General features: G+C 43.9%; 1 protein-coding gene across 1 annotated transcript in view; it reads right to left on the reverse strand.

Annotated features, from left to right (window-relative positions):
* Positions 1-9,454, reverse strand: part of TNFSF8 (TNF superfamily member 8) — a 29,395-nt gene extending 19,941 nt beyond the window's left edge. Inside the window, exon 1 of the mRNA XM_040237589.1 lies at positions 8,995-9,454. Coding sequence (XP_040093523.1) covers positions 8,995-9,189 — 195 coding nt within the window. The 5' untranslated portion in view covers positions 9,190-9,454. The remainder of the gene's footprint in view (positions 1-8,994) is intronic.
* Between the last annotated feature and the right edge of the window lie 8,998 nt (positions 9,455-18,452).

An 18,452-nucleotide genomic window follows, 5' to 3' on the forward strand; every position in this document is an offset into this window, starting at 1 on the left:
GTGAGGAGGGGGTGTAGTCATTTGAAGGCTTTCTGGTTTTCTAGCTTCAGACAGAGGATGTCAAAAACAAAGCATCATAGTACAGGGAAGAATACTGTTGCTTAACCCTTAGCCCAGGACCCATGGCATCCAAGAGAGAAGTGTGGCTATTGCTGCCTTGAAGAGCTCCTGGCATGAGAAGAGGTCTCCATAGTTTTCCTTAGCTACCCCCAGTAGACAGAATCAAAGGATCAGGGCCAGAGGGGAGCCAAGGCATCCTTTAGTCCATCAAGTCAATTTTCACAGACAAGGAGACTGAGATACTCGTGAGTTGGTGGCAGATCCTAGAATGGAATTCTCCAGTGCTCTTTCTATTCCCCAAGAGAGATGCTGTCTTCAGAAGCCAAGGATAGACCAGCTCATTCTCCTCCCCCGCCACCCCATGCGCCCTACTGTTGGCAGTCTTTGCATTTGGAGGTGGAGAGTAGGGTATAAAGAGATGACAAATTAAATTTTGTTGAGGACCCTCTATGCCCTTGACACTATGCTGAGTGCTGTCCACTTATCTACTCTTCTTTAGTAAGGTACCTCCCAGTCTAAGAATTCTTTCCCAGACCTAGCCTGGGGATCTGGGTCTTGGCTGGAGAAATGTGAACCACCATACTTAGCAACTTGGCTTTGAGGTAAATAGTAAACAGACTAGACACAGACAGAAGCAAATGGGCCCTCCCAGGTTTTCATTCTCAGCTCCATTGAGTAGCTCCCTCATAGCTCAGTTGGTAAAGAATCTGCCTGCAATGCAGGAGACCTTGGTTCCATTCTTGGGTTGGGAAGATCTGCTGGAGAAGGGACAGGCTACCCACTCCAGTATTCTTGGGCTTCCTTTGTGGTTCAGCTGGTAAAGAATCCTCCTGCAATGTGGGAGACCTGGGTTTGATCCCTGGGTTGGGAAGATCCCCCGGAGAAGGGAAAGGCTACCCACTCCAGTATTCTGGCCTGGAGAATTCCATAGACTATACAGTCCATGGGGTCACAAAGAGTCAGCACGACTAAGCTACTTTCACTTTCACTTTCACTTGAGTAGCTCAGGAAACTTGGTTTCCATGGATACCAACCAGCTACACTTCCTTAAGTATGCTTTGCTCTCTGTCTCTTTTTTTTTTTTTCCAGACTCTGAGTATCTCATGGGTATCCTCAACAGTGTTTCTGTGTATGGAGGGAGGAACCCTCCCTACATTTAACTTTTTGTTCCCAGGTGAAATGAGCTGTTCGTCATCTCCTCTTCCTAGGACTCTTTGTTTTCCCTTTTCCTTTAATCACTGTGATTGCAAGGCTAATAATCCCTCCCTCTGCTGGATTACTGACATAATAAGATATTATACATAAAGTTATGGACATTGTAAGATATTATGCATTAAGTGTTAGCAAGTGGTTGGAAATGGTGGCTATTTTGGTTACCCTCTTAATCCTAATGAAGTGTGTAATTTGTCTCAATACCTTGAAAGGTTTCTTTCTTTTCACAGAGCAATCCTGTGCAGGGAAATCAGCTCCTAAATCTACTTTGACAAAAGATGCCCTCTCTTATTGAAAATGGCCAAAGACAACCAATGTTTGGACTTTGCCAGGTGGTCTCACATCTTGGAAGGTGAGCCATGGAGACCTTTACCAGGAATGCCTCTCTTATTTTTGAATGTGATTAGGCACTTAATGAGGGTACTTCAGAGGGGTCGACAGAGGATGAGATGGTTGGGTGGCATCACTGACTCAATGGACATGAGTTTGATCAAGCTCCAGGAGTTGATGATGGACAGGGAAGCCTGGCATGCTGCAGTCCATGGGGTTGCAAAGAGTCAGCTAAGACTGAGCAACTGAACTGACTAACTGAGGGTACTGAATCACCAGGGGCTAAATGCTTTACATGCGTTATCTTATTTTATCTTTACCCCAAGAATTAGTGATTGACTGAGACTTAGAGAAATAGCTTAGTGACTATAGAAGGTCCCTTAGATGGTGAATAGGAGGGAAAGGATTCAAACTGGGGCATACTGACTTCAAAGGCAATGCTCTTCCCAAGCCGTCCCTCTAGGGTAGGGCAGGATACAGCTGGGGCAGGAAATTCTCCTGAGACTCCATGAGAAAGTGGATTGCGGTCCCAGAAAATTTTCCTCGGTAGCCTTGGTTTTGCTAATGTTAGTGAAAGTGGTCACTGGAATACAAGGGCTTAAGGCAGTGCTTCTCTCACTAGGGGTCTTGTTAAAATGCTAATTACGATTCTGTAGGTCAGGGATGGGCCCTTAGGTTTTACATTTCTAATTAAATGACAAAATCATCTTCCAGATGATGCCAATGCTTTGGGACCAGGGACCACACTTTGAATAACAAGGGCTTAAAGACAAGTGAACTCCAGGAGTTGGTGATGGACAGGGAGGCCTGGCGTGCTGCAGTTCATGGGGTTGCAAAGAGTTGGACACGACTGAGCGACTGAACTGAACTGAACTGAAAGACATTACTCAACAGACAGTCAGAACACTGAGGTCTCCCTATCCACAGGAATGGGAGAAATGGCTACTGGAGGCTGAGTGTGGAGCTGAACTTATGGATGGGTTTGGAAAACCTTCCTAGTCTGTTGATGGGGTGGCTGCCTGTCATCTTCTATCTGTGCTTCTTGCCACCTGGCTCTAAGTCCTGCCGTTCCCTGGTGCAGTCTGGACTGATCTCTGTTCTGCACCTCGCCTTACTCCGGCCCCACCTAGAATGCCTGGCACCATCTCCTCTTGCCTCCATCCTTTCAATGGAGAGCTCTTCTCCACTGATGCATGCCAGCTAGCAAATACAGAAGAAGTGAAAGAATCACTGGGTCAGGAAGATCCCCTAGAGAAGGAAATGGCAACCCACTCCAGTACTCTTGCCTAGAAAATCCCATGGATGGAGGAGCCTGGTAGGCTACAGTCCATGGGGTTGCAAAGAGTCAGATACGACTGAGTGACTTCACTTTCACTTTCACTATGAAGACAGACAGTGGTCATGCCTTGAATCAACTGACTAAATATTATTGCCAATAATGGAGCAACCTGACATATGCTTGTAGCCCTGCTGTGAAAAAGAAGGATATAACATTGCTTATGTCCTTTCCTTGCCCAAAATGTTTCATCTGAAAATTATTGTGAGGAGACACTGACAGTCCCAAAACGTGACCATAGAACTGTCCTGGATCCTTTGAAAAAGTCAGTGTCATGAAAAAACAACAGAGAGCAGAGGAGATTGGTAGATCATTGCTTCTCAAACTTTAAGGAGCATATAGATCACCAAAAAAAAAAAAGTGAAGTTGCTCAATCGTGTCTGACTCTGTGACCCCATGAACTGTAGCCTGCCCAGCTCCTCCATCCATGGGATTTTCCAGGCAAGAGTACTGGAGTGGGTTGACATTTCCTTCTCCAATAACCTTATTAAAATGCAGATTTTGATTCATTATGTCTAAGGTGGGGCCCAAGAGTCTGCATTTCTAAGCTCCCAGAGCCACCTTTTAAATAGTAACATTCCAAGTTAAAACAGAGGAAACCAACTCTGTATGTGACCTGAGAGTAGATTCTGGATCAAGAAACAAAAGGCACAACAGCTATAGAAACATTTTAGAACAAATGGAGGAAATTAGAATATGGACTATGTATTACTATAAACTGATGTTGCCAAGATAACATTAACTTTCTTGGCCATGATAATGGCACACAGTAAGTAGGAGATGAGTGCTGAAATACGTGGGGGTGAAAGGTCACTCTGACTGAACCTTACTTTCATATATATAGAAAGAAGCAGAAATATGGCAAGATATTAACACTTATTGAATTTAGGTGAAAGATTATATGGGTATTTACCATTCTATTTTTCAGTAGGTTTAAATTTTTTCAAAAAAAAACTTCGGGAATCAGACACGATCCTTTTCATTCTTGGAGGAGGTTCAGCTTCCCTTCTAACCTCTCTTGCAAACCCCTTCCTCACCCCGAGCGGCAACTGTCTTCCTCTCTTCTAGTCTATGGCACTGAGTGCAGCGCATGCATGCTAAGTTACTTCAGTCATGTCTGACTCTTTGTGACCTTACGGACTGTAGCCCACCAGGCTCCTCTGTCCCTGGGGATTCTCCAGGCAAAAATACTGGAGTGGGTTGCCATGCTCTCTTCCAGGGGATCTTCCCATCCAGGGATTAAACCTGCATCTCTTGCATCTGCTGCATTGGCAGGTGGGTTCTTTACCACTAATGCCACCTGGGAAGCCCACATTTAGTGCCATTCTGCCCCAAATTCAAGTACTTGAGGGTGTGGGCCTCACTTCTCCAACTTAGAGATTCCCAGAAAACAGGGCTCCCACCTTGTCCCCTTGGGTTCTTCCCTTACAGCTTAGCCTAGGGCTTTCCCTGGAGAAGTTGCTCAGTGGACTTCTTTGGATAAATAATTGACTGTATTGGAGAGAGTAAATTGGGTAGAGAGAAGTATCACTGGGCATTTCAGTTCACCCTATATTTTATCTGGAGTGAAAACAAACCTAAAACCTTACCACCATCACCGCCAATCACTGCCCCTAAATTCAACTCTTGGTGGGGAAGTTGAGTGGTATTGGAAGGGTAATTTTTTTTGTTTTTAATAAAAGGAGTTTTCTTTGTTGATAAAGGGAAAGAAGGCAGTTGCTTTCTCTTCTTTCTAGAATACATGAGCCCTTCTTTACTCTAACATTGTGAAATGTAAATAGATGTCTCCAGGGGCTAGACAAGACCAGGCTTCTGGTTTATAACAGAAACATTTCTTAAGATTGAAGGCCTCCAAGCCACTTGAACTGTGAACACCTCTAGCGTCAACCTTATTGCTGTTGTTTAGTTGCTGAGTTCTGTCTAACTCTTCTATGACCCCATAGACTGTAGCTTGCTAGGCTTCTCTGTCCATGGGATTTCACAGGTAATAATACTGGAGTGGGTTGCCATTTCCTTCTCCAGGGGATCGTCCTGATCCAGGGATCAAACCCTCATCTCCCACTTGGCAGGTGGATTCTTTATCACTGAACCACGTGGAAAGCCTGTCCACCTTATAGCCTATGTGCTCAGTGCTCAGTCGTGTCCGACTCTTTGCGACCCCATGGATCGTAGCCCTCCAGGCTCCTCTGTTCACAGGACTTTCCAGGCAAGAATACGGGAGTGGGTTGCCATTTCCTTCTCTTCCTTCTTATAGCCTATATATGACCTATTTATAACCCTTTGTCTCTGGAGGAGATATGAGAAATTTTTTTCTCTTTGCTTTGCTATATAAGTTGTGTGACATTTCATTGTGACACAAACGCATATACTCTGTTGTAATTACTTCATAAGAAATCAATTTTATTTCTTTTCCAGGAAGATCTGTCTCTTTGTTGGTAGGACTTCTACTTCAAGAGTATTGAGTACAATCTCTTAAAAAATACACATTGTATTCCCACTTCTAGGGATTTATCCCACAGATAGACTTGCAGATGTGCACAGTGAGCAAAACTTCCAGAGAAAAACTTGTGTCCTTCACTAGACACAGATGAAATATGAAGTACAATAAAATGCTATGTGACTCTTCAAAAGAATGAGATAGACTTCCATGTCTTGACATGGAAGGATTTCCAAGATACATTAAGTCAATAAAGCAAGTTGCAAATTTATGGGTTTGCTATAATGACATGTGTGTACTATATATTTATAGAGCATAGATTTTTGGAAGGACATGGAAGAGTCTGTCAATTGTCCTTATCTCAGGAAAGAGAGATTGGTGGTTGGGTGGAGAGGGTGTGAGAGATTTCTACTTTTTTCTTTGCCCTTGATTACTGTTTACTTTTCTTAAACCACATGAATATAATATTTTAAATGAATATAATGGTTTAAAGTTAAGTAAAATACAGCCACTGCAGAGACTTAAGACATCAGTAGGCAATACATTCCATAAGTAACATGAAAACAGAGATATTTTTGGCTTTGATCAAGGTTCTATATCCATCACTTAGAACATTACTGTCCTGCACACTAGATGCTCAATAAATCTTTAAGGTTGAAACCTAAGTTCTTTGCCTCTCCCAAGGAATTTGACTCTGGAGTTATTTGGTTTTCAAACCAAATCTCAAGGCGATCTTTGTTGATTTTCCTACCTGTCCTACACTTTTCACTTTTCTCATTCTGAGCCATTGGCCAGGAATACTCTCTCCTCTGATCTCCGGAGACCTGTTTGAAATTGTGCACATTTCTCAAGCCAAACTAAAACTCCAATCTCCAGTGAAGTTTTTCTTAGATCTGCCTGGGAAAATATTCCATCTCCTTAACTTGTGGTTTCATGGTAGCCCTATGTGCCTACATTCCATCACTTATTCTATATCATAAGTTAATTTTGGTTTACATTTTGCCTGTACACGTGTCTTTTTATTTAGAACTGTGACTTCTGGGGGCTTCCCCGGTGGTTGAGTGGTTAAGAATCCACCTGTCAACGCAAGAGATTCAGGAGACCTGGGTCCAATCCCTGGGTCAGGAAGATTCCCCTGAAGGGGGAAATGGCAACTCACTCCAGTATTGTTGCCTGGAAAATTTCATGGACAGAGGAGCCTGGAGGGCTACTGTCTACGGGGATGCAAAGAGTCAGACACGACCGAGCACACACACAGTAATGGTGGGGACTTCTTAGGACAGTAGAACCAGCTCATGGTTCTCAGCCTTGCCCCCATCTACCCTCACAAGACTGCTGGGTGGCCATCAATCCATTTCACCTTTAATAGTTGGGCTGTGATTTTAAGGTCCTTGGGTATCTCCCATTGATTCCTTTATCAGGGGTCCTGTTAAGAGTTGACTCATTTGTCTAAGCTGTACCTGTACTAAAGCCTCTTCCCGCAGGAACCTGATAACTCGAGTTCAAGGAGATAACTCTCTCTTCTTAGCTTTTCTGACAGTTAATATCTGAATGAATTATTGGAAATGATACTTATAAAACACTTAACTTGTATATCACAATACTTTTAAGCAAGTTACTGATATTTCTCAGGCTAAGAAATCATAGTACCTCAAACCCTAGAGTCAGACTGTGAAGTGAATCTTTTCATCTCCCAGAGTGAGGGGAAGTCAAGGAACCGGACGCCAGGAAGGGCACACTCCCAAGAGAAGAGGAGGAAGGGAGATTTTTTAGTGCTGCTGTGGCTGTCTGTGTCCTCAAAGGGAACAGTGGCCTCATTAAACAGCCAAGCAGTCTTGACTCCCACTTTCTCAGGACAACTTAGGTCAAGCCCTGCCCCCTTTCTCTTCCTCGTTCTCCACATTTACAAAAATGAGGCAGAAAGATCCACTCCAGTTCCTTCATGGAAAGAATCAATTCAACCAAATGTAGGACTTGGATTAGGAGCATTCTGGAGCTCCTCCTTGCTTCCTATGTCATCACCACACCATGGACCATGACCATGTCTTTCTCTCTCTCTTTCCTCCTCTTTCCTTCTTTCTCTCTCTCTCTCTCATACCAGTTCTAGCTACAATCTAACTGAAGACATTTTCGAAGGCCACTTTAATTTCCTTTCTTTGGCTCTTGCTGTAGAATGATACACCTCCTGGTTTACTTCAGATTAGAATTACAGAAGTTATAGAGTCTGTACAGAATTAAAAGGGTCCTAGAATATTCTCAAGTGTGTTATTCCCAGTAGGTGTAGATGAGCCCAATAAATGATGAGTTTCATAAACTTTATAGTCTAAGTCTCAAATGCTAGCAATTCTGTTATATTTCGCTTTTATGGAGGTATGAGTTTCAAAGTTTCATTTAAATGTCAGTTCTTGAGGACACTTGAGAAGCAGATAACCAAGCCTTTTAAAGCCTGGTTCTTTTCGGCAATCAATAAGGTAAAGAGCATTCAACCTAAGACAACTGAAGGAAACCAGAACAAATTCTGCAGGATTGCAATACTCTGAAAAATGAGAGCTTTGAAGGAATAAATAGAAATGTCACGTACTTTGAAGGGGTAGTAGTATTGGGGGTACAGTTCTTAAACTATCAAAATTACTTCATTAAAATTTCATGAGCAATATATACTATTAGTACGGTATTTTCTCTAAAATACATCCTGGTGGATTTGCTGTAAACACCAATTTCCTAAAATATGAATAAGCTTCCTCCTTCACCTCCTCTGTTTTCATAGTAATTCTTACCATTTACTTAAAAAAAAAAAAGGTAAATTTCCTGAGACCGCTCAACTTCACAGTGTGTACCCATAATTGCTTATAGTTTTAGGGTTCTGAGCAGTCTCAGAGGGAACAGGTGTGAAAAACATTTCTACCTTCTGCTTCTATGTGTTATGTTTTTGTGACATATCAAGCTCTTCAAAGCGGTGGCTCAGGAGGAAGCTCTGAACTTGTCTTGTGAGCTTTAACACTGACATGCCCAAGCTCTAAAGAGCCCTGGTCTTCTCTCTGGCCTCCTTTCCTTGCTCCCTTTCCTTGTTTTGGCCTCTGGAACTTAACTCCTGGCTAAAAAAAGTGCTTAGCATTGGCTGAGGCCTCTGAAATCTCAGGAACATCTGGACTGAGAGTACAGAATCCTGGAATCTGGTCTGAAGTCATCAAAGACAAGACACTGGCTGTATAAATGTTATTAAGTCTCCTTGTCTCTTCCATCTTTAATAGAAGTCTTTAGATCAACAGTTATTCTTTTTTTCATTACAGTATAACTTATTTAAAGTGTTGCGTTCATTTCTGCTATACAACGAGGTGAATCAGCTATATGTGTATATATAGCCCCTTCCTCTAGGAAAATTTCTCAAGGCTAAAAGCTCCTCTCCCTTCTTTGGCTCAGGTGTATATAGAAAGTTTGGAGGTGATGGCTCAAGAAAATTTTCCCTCAAAATCCAAATTATTTGAGAGGGCTGAGTTTCCCGTTTCTTTGCTCCCTCTCTCTGTTGATGTCGGTTCTCTGCTTCGTTTATCCCCAAGTCTCTGTGGAGAAAACTGAACATAAATCAGAAAGGAAAGGCAAAGAAGAGAAGTCCACTCACCGTCTTCTGAACTACCAGCACCATAATGGTGGCCACAGCAAAGACGAGACACAGCGCCAGCGAGGCCGTGGTGAAGCAGAAGTACCCGCGGCCCGTGGTTCCCCAGTGGCTGGTGACGGAGCCTGCGGGCACATGCATGGCTGTGTCTTGAGACGGGGCCAGTGGGTTGAGTGCTCGCTGCAGCCCTGGGTCCATTCTTATATAGGCTTCCCCACATCACACCTTATCTCTCCTCATCTGATTCGGTTCTGGGCCCATCTCTGTTCCAAGAAGGATTCTTCCCCTGCATCCTGGATCATGTGACTTGGAAAAAAACCTTCACCGGCTGCCTCACGAAGAAACTCTTCTCTGGGGGCGTGAGGCGAAAGGCAGCGGGACGGGTGGGGGACAGGCTCATTTTTCATCGCCAGGGATCAGTTTGAGTGAAGAGAAACTGTAGCTATAGAGAAGGTGGCTGATGTCAGAGGGCGAGTAGGAAAATGACGGTTTCCCTACGCTGCTCTGTGTGTGTGTGTGTGTGTGTGTGTGTGTGTGTGCGCGCGCGTGAGCCTACACACAAAGCAACTGCTGTTTCAGTCAGACTCAGCCACAAAATGCCTTCCGGCTTGAGAAGCTGCACATTCTCCTCAGCGGGGCCTGTGGCTCAGACGTCCTCATCAGAAAATATCTCTTTGCTGGGCCTGGAGGGCATGGCAACCCCTACTCCAGTATTCTTGCCTGGAGAATCCCATGGACAGAGGAGCCTGGCAGACTAGCGTCTGCAGGGTCACACAGAGTCAGACACGACTGAAGCGTCTTAGCACACACAGGGAGGCTGGATCCCCTGGACCGTGGTAGAATGACTCAGAGGGGTTGATGATATTGGCTCCTCTTAAGAACTGGAAATGCTACCAGATCTCTGGCAAGGAAGAGCCCACAAACGTGGAAGTTTCTCCACAGGGAGACAAGCTTAATGGCAGGATGAGATTAGGGGACAGGTTCAAAGGTACTGTCCGGGAGCAGCAAACTGGCAGCACCAATCTTCTGAACAAAAACGTCCTCCAGAGTATATTGGGATCTGTTAAATTTGCATATAAAGTTGGGCCTGCCGTGAAACTCAGAAAAAGGGGAAGCAGTTGGCAGTGAGGGTGGGGGCAGGGAAGTGGTATGGTGAAGAGCGCAGGGGCGTGTGTGTCCTGGGTGGTGTGTGCATGTGGGTGGTGGCTGTGTGGTATGTGTGTGCTGTGCAGGTGCGGTGTATCTGCATGCTGTGTGTCGCGAGTTGTATATTGTGTGTGTGTGTGTGTGTGTGTGCGCGTGTGACTACTACCGTCGAGCCTCTTCTGTCTCAGATTGATACAATGCCTCACTTCATCCTCACCTCTGGCCTCTGAGGCAGCTAAGATTTTATTTTTTTACAGATATGGGAAAATTGAGAATCAGAGAGGATAGATACTGTCTCAATCAAAGTTGCAAATGCTGATCAATGGAATCACTTGGGTAAATAGTTAAACCCCGCCGGCCCCTACTGTCATTGTACGTGAAGGTTGAAAACCTGAGGTCCTCTCTCAGCCTCCCCCCCTCCCTTATGGTCTTGGGTCCTTGTACAAACCCTTACGCCCCTCTCTTTTTTTCCCTGTCTGCACCGACAGCCACCATACTGATCAAATGAGAGTGTGATATAAGAGTACTTCTTGAATGGGAATAGACTTGGCAGAGGGTATTGGACTATTCTGGTTAAATGGTCCAAATAGTCTGGAATTTAGACAGAGTGGATAGATTCTCAAGGCAGGCAGAGCTGGCCACATCTGTGGCTACTAATCATCTCCATTTCAAAAGACCATTTAAAAAGTGAATCGCTGCATAACCGGTGCCTCCGGATGTAGCTCTTTGAAAAGTTCATTTGGAAGTACCCAGTCTTTGCAGCACCTCTCCCCTTTCTGCTCGCTTTTCAGCTGCTGGGTATCTGCAAGCCCACAGAAATCCCAGAGCCCCGCAAAGAACTGTTCTGTGTCCAGAGCTGAGCTTGGATTACTGCGACTTTGGCCTTTGCAGAGACCCCACCACTGAGCATCACCTGTCTTGGGTCACTCTTAAGAACTGGATATTCCTTCCCAGTGAATCCATAAAATCATAGGGATCCTGGAGATGGAAGAGCCAAAAAGAGGTAAATTCGGGGGGCGGGGGGGCGCTACGTAGAGTGGTATAAAATGTGCCATCAGTTCAGGTCAGTCGCCCAGTTGAGTCCAACTCTTTGCGACCCATGGACTGCAGCGTGCTAGGCTTCCCTATCCATCACCAACTCCTGGAGCTTATTCAAACTTATGTCCATTGAGTCGGTGATGCCATCCAACCACTTCATCTTCTGTCATCCCCCTTTCCTCCCGCCTTCAAGTGTACCACAGACAAGGGAGAAGAGGTCCCCTTGATCCCAAGTGGGACTTGGTTTGGGAAGAAGCGGGTGCACGCATCCATTGGATCTGTCACTGAGGTGGGAATAAAGCAAGCCAGTGTCTTCGGGGGTACGCACCTGGCTGATTCAGGGAGAAGCCTGTGTCCTGTGGTGGGCCCAGGGCAGTGAGTGGGAAGCAGAGGGCTCTGTCGTCCGCCCAGAGCCGCTGAGAACCGGCTGCTCCCTCGGCCTTTCTCTGCAGTCTCTTTGATGAAAGTGGAAAACTTCTGATTGTTGAATGGAAGCTGTGGGTGTTGAAAAATAAAAAGACTTTGCTTGAAGTGCAGGTCTTCCTGAAGGCCTGTGGGGCTCAGAAGGGCAGTGGAAAAAAATGTTTGTCTTACAGTCACACGCTTTGCATACAGTATAATGTCCTGGGAGGGAAGGCTGACAAGGGGGAAAAAAATCTTTGTTTTTTATTCAAAGATTTTTATTTTGTTTTTATTCAAAACCTTCTGAGCAGTTGAGATTTTCACATCAGTTCGGTTCCCTGTCAGACTGTGGACCCGATTTCGCTCCTGTCCGTATGGCACTCCTCTACTGTTGAACCATCCGTGGTTCCCTGTTCTCAGCCCCGCTGGTCTAAGCTCTCCTCTGCGGTCAAGCTGTGCCTGGAGCTAGCCCGGCCCACCTGGTGGTCCCATCTCTTGGGCTAACTGGCGTTTTTCTCCTCTCTATTCAGCCACCCAGTGCACAAATGGAAAGATTTTTTACAGAGCTTCTTGTTGAGTGATTTTCAAATCCTTTCTAGAAGCACCAGCTGTACAGTGAGCGTAAAAAGTCATGAAAATGGAGAGAAGAGCAGAGTCAGGAGAAGAAGGGCTGATTGCAGACTGCTCATTCGTCATTTAATAGCCAGAGGTCTCTCCAAGGTGGAACAACATTGGGAAACTTGTGATTTAGCTTAAAACCCTCAATCCTCAAGCCAGGAAACTGAGCTAAAGGAATGGAAGTGACCGAGATGGAGTGGGATGGGGGAGTTTCCCTGGGGAGGGGTAGACAACTTAGAAGTCTCTGTGCTCGGTCTCATCCGCTTCCTTCTGATGTTCCAGGCACACTCGGGCTTCTTGTCACATTCTCCTCGTCCTTCCACAGCTTCATATGCTTCCTGTCCCTGGAGGCCCCTGCTAGCCTGTCTCCATCCTCTGGGAAAGCCTATCCAGACCTCTCGGGTCCAGCATTCTCACTTCAGAGCCCACTGTCTTCATGCCACGTGACACTGTATCTCATTATCTGCTTGTCTTGACGTTTGTCGAGTGTGTGAACATGCATGAATTTTGCCTCCCCTGTAAGACTGAGAGTTCCTGGGGCCAGTCTGCACCTTTCTAGGCTTCTGAGTCCTCGCATCCCACCCTGTATTACTTGATGCAGGGGTTACCTATGGTCAGTCTGCACTCAATGATTGAGTTGATTTTATGTTTATAGAAAGAGAAAGTTCTAGAAGTTTGGCTTATGCAAAAGAACTGTGTGATGGCATAGGTATCCCTGACTTCTCAGTGGTCCCCCCTTTCCCTGCCCTGCTCTAGATGGCTCACCCATTGGCTTTTACGTTCCACCACAGCTGCATGAAAGTCACCACCAGCCTCCTTTCAGCCTGTAGTTGCTGAGGAGTGGCTACAGCACCTGAGACTCAGTGAGCAAACAGACCTAATCTCTCATCCCTTCAAGAAAGGAATCCCATTTAAAAACAGGAATAGAAGCCAGCTGTAGGATCCCCCTACGCTTCATTGTTTCCCCATGAGAGAGACTGAGATTGTTACCATGTAGACACCTAGTCGTTCCCAAAGCGTGGTCCCTGAACCAGTGATAGCAGAACTTAGTGGCTGGCACTGCAAATTTTGGGGCTCCACTCTACACCTACTGAGTTAGAAACTCAGGCTGGGGTATGGTAATCTGTGTTTTAACAAGCACCCAGGGGAATTCTGACTTCTGAAACCATTTGGAAATCACTGGTTTAGGGAAATAACTTCTCCAGCTTCTAGAAAGAACCTAGAAGATATCATCTTGTCCAGACTCTGGCCCTTAGGCAGGTGAAATCCTACCCCTATTTTGTAGATGAGAAAACTGAAGCTCATAAAGAGAAGAAGAGTGTCGCCTGAAGACTCATTTTTTAAATCCCTTGATTGAACCCTCTTCCTAACCTCAAATATGCCTATATGCTACAGAAATATATTGCTTATGCAGATAGAGATATATTTGTAGTACTTATCTAAACTTCTCTTGTGATGATCACTGTATGTAGTAGAAACAAATCTTTAAAAAAAAGATTTACCTGGTGTAAAAATACCCCCAGGGTATTTTAAAGCAATAAAACTGGCAGTGAAACTACCTACTGAGGTGAGTGGGTCCTGTCCTGTTAACCGGAGTGGCCTTTATCTTGCTGAAGGCAACTAACTTGAATACATCAGACACTGGTGTTGGCCAGAGTGATTGTTCCCTAAGAGGATCCAGTGATGACAGATATAGTCAGGGCAGGTTTAGGGCAGGGTCAGCAAACTGTGGTCACTGGCCAGTTTCAACCCACCACCTATTTTAACAAATGCAGTTTTATTAAAACAGTCATGCATGTTTGTTTATGCACCATCTGTGGCTCTGTTTGCATTGTAATGGCAGAATTAAGTAGCTGTAACAGAGATCTCACGGCCCATCAAGTCTAAACTATTGCTATCTAGCGCTTCACTGGAAAAGTTTAGTGATCCCTGGTTTAGTGTATTAAGCTCAGGGCAGAATAACCAAAGAAGGGATCTGGAGAAAGGAATAGAAATGTGTTTCCCAAGACTCCTTTGTAAAATCTTCACTTATGTTTACATTATTAAGTCATGCTTGCATAAGAACTGAGAGTGAGATGTGGCAGAAAACATCTAGGAAATACATAGATAGATATACTTTCAGTATTGGACATATCCACATGTGTGTGTTTATAAACACTAGATAATATACATGTATACACACATGTTACTTCTGCCTACTTTAAAAAGGGTTTGAGGCAACTTGAAATAAATGCACAAATATATAAGAACTGAAGCCATTACAACAAGGCAAACAGTAGCAGCCAAGAGATGAAGGTAGAGTGTAAAGTGAATGGATTAAGGAATCCTGGCTGATGCCATTGCCGTTGAACACAACACACACACGCCTGAGCTTCCTGGTAACCAGGGCAAAGAAGAAAGAAAGCACACTGGGTTGCAGAACTCTTTGTAAAAAGCAGATGAGTTCAAACGGAGATGTGGACCCTTTGCTGCTTGTATAGGTGCTTTGAAATATACACTCTCTGACTTAGGATAATTCAACTGACAATTTTTTGACTTGACGATGATGTGAAAGTAATATGAATTTAGTGGAAACCTCCCTTTGAGTTTTGGATTTTGATCTTTTCTCGGGCTAGCAACACAGATATGATACTTTGTCCTGATGCTGGGCAGTGGTGGCAGCAGCTCCCAGTCGGCCACAGGATCACCAGGGGAAACGACAATTCTGTTCTGTACTTTCAGGGTAGTTTTCAATAAATTACATGAGATACTCAGCACTTATTATAAAATAGGCTCTGTGTCAGGTGGTTTTGTCCAACTATAGGCTAATGTAAGAGTTCGAGCACATTTAAGGGAGGCTTGTCTAAGCTATGATTCTTGGCAGGTTAGGTGTATTAAATACATTTTCAATTTTCACATTATAAAAATTACTTTCAATTTACGATAGGTTTATCAGAGCATAATTCTACTCTAGTTCAGCAAATGATTGTAACCTATGAATTGAAAGTATGACATGGCAATGCCTTAGGATAAAAGCTTTTTAACAAGTGGAAAATACTGAAATATTTAAAAAGACATGTTGTTTTATGATTTTCAGTGACACAGAACTAATGATAGGTAAATACTAGGGAAGCAAGAGATTCAAGGGAAAAAAGGAGAAATAAATGGCAACCCACTTCAGTATTCTTGCCTAGAGAATTCTCTGGACAGAGGAGCCTTGCTGACTACAGTCCATGGGATTGCAAATAATCGGGCACAAATGAACGACTAACGCTTTCACTTTTGCTTTCCTAACCTCTAGGGTCTTCCAGTAGAGTTGAAGGACTAGAAAGCTCTTTAATTTACATGGTGCTTAAGGACTCAATTATGGGCTGATGTGCTGCAGTCCAAGGGGTCGAAAAGAGATGGGACTGGGCAACTGAACAACAACAATAAGGACTCAGTTGTCATTCAAAGAAGAGAGGTGGGTCTGTACTTTTTTGCAAAGCTGAGGAAAGGTCTTTCCATATCAATAAAAAAGACATGAGAAGATAAAGAATGATGTGGTACACATCATCCCTTGGGTGTACGGGAGCTTACTATGCTGCCCTCAGGAAGCTTATAATTGGGTGAGATGGCAGTTAAATAAGTGATTAAAATATAACACGGCTGATGTTAATAACAGGTGATTCAGGGCGTTACACGTGCACAGTGGGAATACTCGAACTCAGCTGTCCCTCTCTAGGACTTCCTTGAGGTGACCTCTTTGATGTCTACATTAGTTTAATGAGCAAAAATCCACCCAAACTCCACTAGGTTGTCTTATTGCCTTTCTTTTCCAGTTTAAAATATTTTAGCATCCCTCCTGGCCTGTGGAACCCTGGTTGTGTTTCCTTTGCAAGGCTTCCCTGGCCTTCCCCTAAGTTTCATTTTCAACCTCTGATCCCACATAAACCTTCCCACCACTCCAGGTGCAGTTTATGCTGATCCCCTGACCTGCTAATCTCGTTCCTGAATCCATTTCTCTGCAGGCAGCATCCTCACTTCAACATCAAATTCCCTGTCTTATATCTCTTGCTCCAACAATTCAACAGGTTTTTTTTTTTTTTTTAAGTTGCTGTTCGAATGTTATCTCTTCTCTGAGCTTCCACTCCCAACTTCTAGTAAGAAATATTAATATATCCCTCTTTTCTCTGTAGGACTTCATAGCACACTTATATCTCCAAGCAATAATGATGAGAGTAATAATTATTTTATGATTACAACCACCACTTACACTTAATGAGTTCATATTGTATGCCACACACATTACATTGATAATATCATATATTAGTTTTTACAACTATCTCATAAATGTTGTTATTCCCATTTGGCAGATAAGGAAACTTAGACTTGGAGCTGGCATTCTGACACAGGCCTGCCTGATGGCAGAGCAAGTTGCTGTAAGCACTATGTGATTATATTGCCTGTACTCTAGGAAGCCAAGCTTCCCTGATGGCTCAGAGGCTTCCCTGATGGCTCAGTGGGTAAATAATCTGCCTGCAGTGCAGGAGACTCAAGGAGATGCGAGTTAGATCCCTGGGTCAGGAAGATCCCTGGAGGAGGAAATGGCACCGAGCTCCAGTATTCTTGCCTGAAAAATTCCGTGGACATAGACTGGCAGGCTACAGTCCAAAACGGTCACAAAGAGTTGGACACGACTGAGCATTTGAGCACTCTAGGTAGCTACCGAGGGCTTCATTCCCCTAGATGGACTGTAATCACCTTGAGAACACAGCATGTCCCTGCAGGAAATGACTTACACGTGTCCGCAACTAGCAGGCACCCAATAAATGCTTAATCTATAATCTACCTACCCAACCCTTTAAAATACATAATATTGCTGAAAAACACCATTTAAAAAGTTTTTCCTAAATGAGTTCTAAACATGAGCCTGTCTCAGAGAAGAGATCCCAAGCCTGGTCCCCTCCCCAGTTCTTGTTGCCTTCCGTCTTCCAAATTCCTGTCTCTCTCCCTACCGCAGTCCTTGCTTCTAAGCATATGTGTCTAGAAATGGAAGCAGAGAGAAACTCTGACATAGAGATGTCAAAGGACATTAGGGTGTTCTTGGAGTGTACTCGGTGAATGAAGAATCAGATGAAGAGATGTTATTTGGAGGAAAGGAGAAAGACAAAGTGTGGAGAGGGAGCAGCACAGTCTGGAAACTTTTCAGAAGGTCAGGATCTGTTCTTTTGAAGAGAAGAATGCCTTGTTTCTGAGATATTCAAACTTTTTTCATGTAAAGTCCAGCCCCTAGTCTGATTGTGTTAGATTTTCGGACTTCACTGAGGGTGGAGATTGACACTGAAAGATGTCCCAAAGTGTTGTTTCCTGATGTTAACAAAACCAGGAAATGACCTTTTCTTTTCTCTTTAAAGTGAGCTAACTTTTTTTTTTTTCAATTTCTACGAAATCTGCAGCTCAATTGGTCTTTGTTTTGAAGTAAAAATTGATTTATCCCTGGAATAAACAATTCAAATTAAATAGGCCCTTTAACCGGTGCAGTGCTGCATACTTTTAGTTGTAAAGGGCCAAGCAAAGGAGAAAAGATGTGGACCACAGCAGAATGCACCAATCCATTTTTTGTGGCTGTTATTTTTACTAGAAAGGAGAGCAAAGAAGTCCGAACCTAATCTAACTTCTCAATACCAACTTTTCAGTTGTGCAAAGAAAGAGGGTATTGGCAGATGAAAAATGCCAAAATGTGAGTGCTTGCACAGGGCATAATCCAGGAAGTGGGGCGATAAGGGTGTGAAAAAATAGAAAAGTGGGTAGTGGAGCACTCTCCGGGAAAGGCATTGACAGTGAAGCTACAGAGGAGCACAGATGTTTAGAGAGGGCTTAGAGAAGTGTCCTGAAAACACAGGCCCGACTTCAAATCCCTTCCCCTTCTTTCTACTCAAAAATGAACATCTGTTGAGCACTTGCAGTAAGATGCTTTTTTGAGAGGGAGCCTACTTAGTCACCCCAAGTCTCAGCTGTTTTTGTTGGTAATATGACAACAATCTGTCACTTTTAGGGTAGTTAAAAGATAGATCTTGTGTTTAAAAACACCTTAGAACACCTCCTGGTACACAGCGGGTACTTGGTTTACATTTGTTGGAAAGATCTGAACTTTTCTTCTGTTGACTTGAAGTGTTAGATGCTAATTTAGTGAAATACACCACTGGGTGCATATTTAGGCAACAGAACTCTTCCTCCATCGTCCCCCGTCCATCACCAAAGATGTCTATTCTCTTTCCTTTCTTCCTCTTTCCCTC

This window comes from Oryx dammah, unplaced genomic scaffold (assembly GCF_014754425.2).
Source record: "Oryx dammah isolate SB20612 unplaced genomic scaffold, SCBI_Odam_1.1 HiC_scaffold_1, whole genome shotgun sequence".
NCBI classification, from domain to species: Eukaryota; Metazoa; Chordata; class Mammalia; order Artiodactyla; family Bovidae; genus Oryx; species Oryx dammah.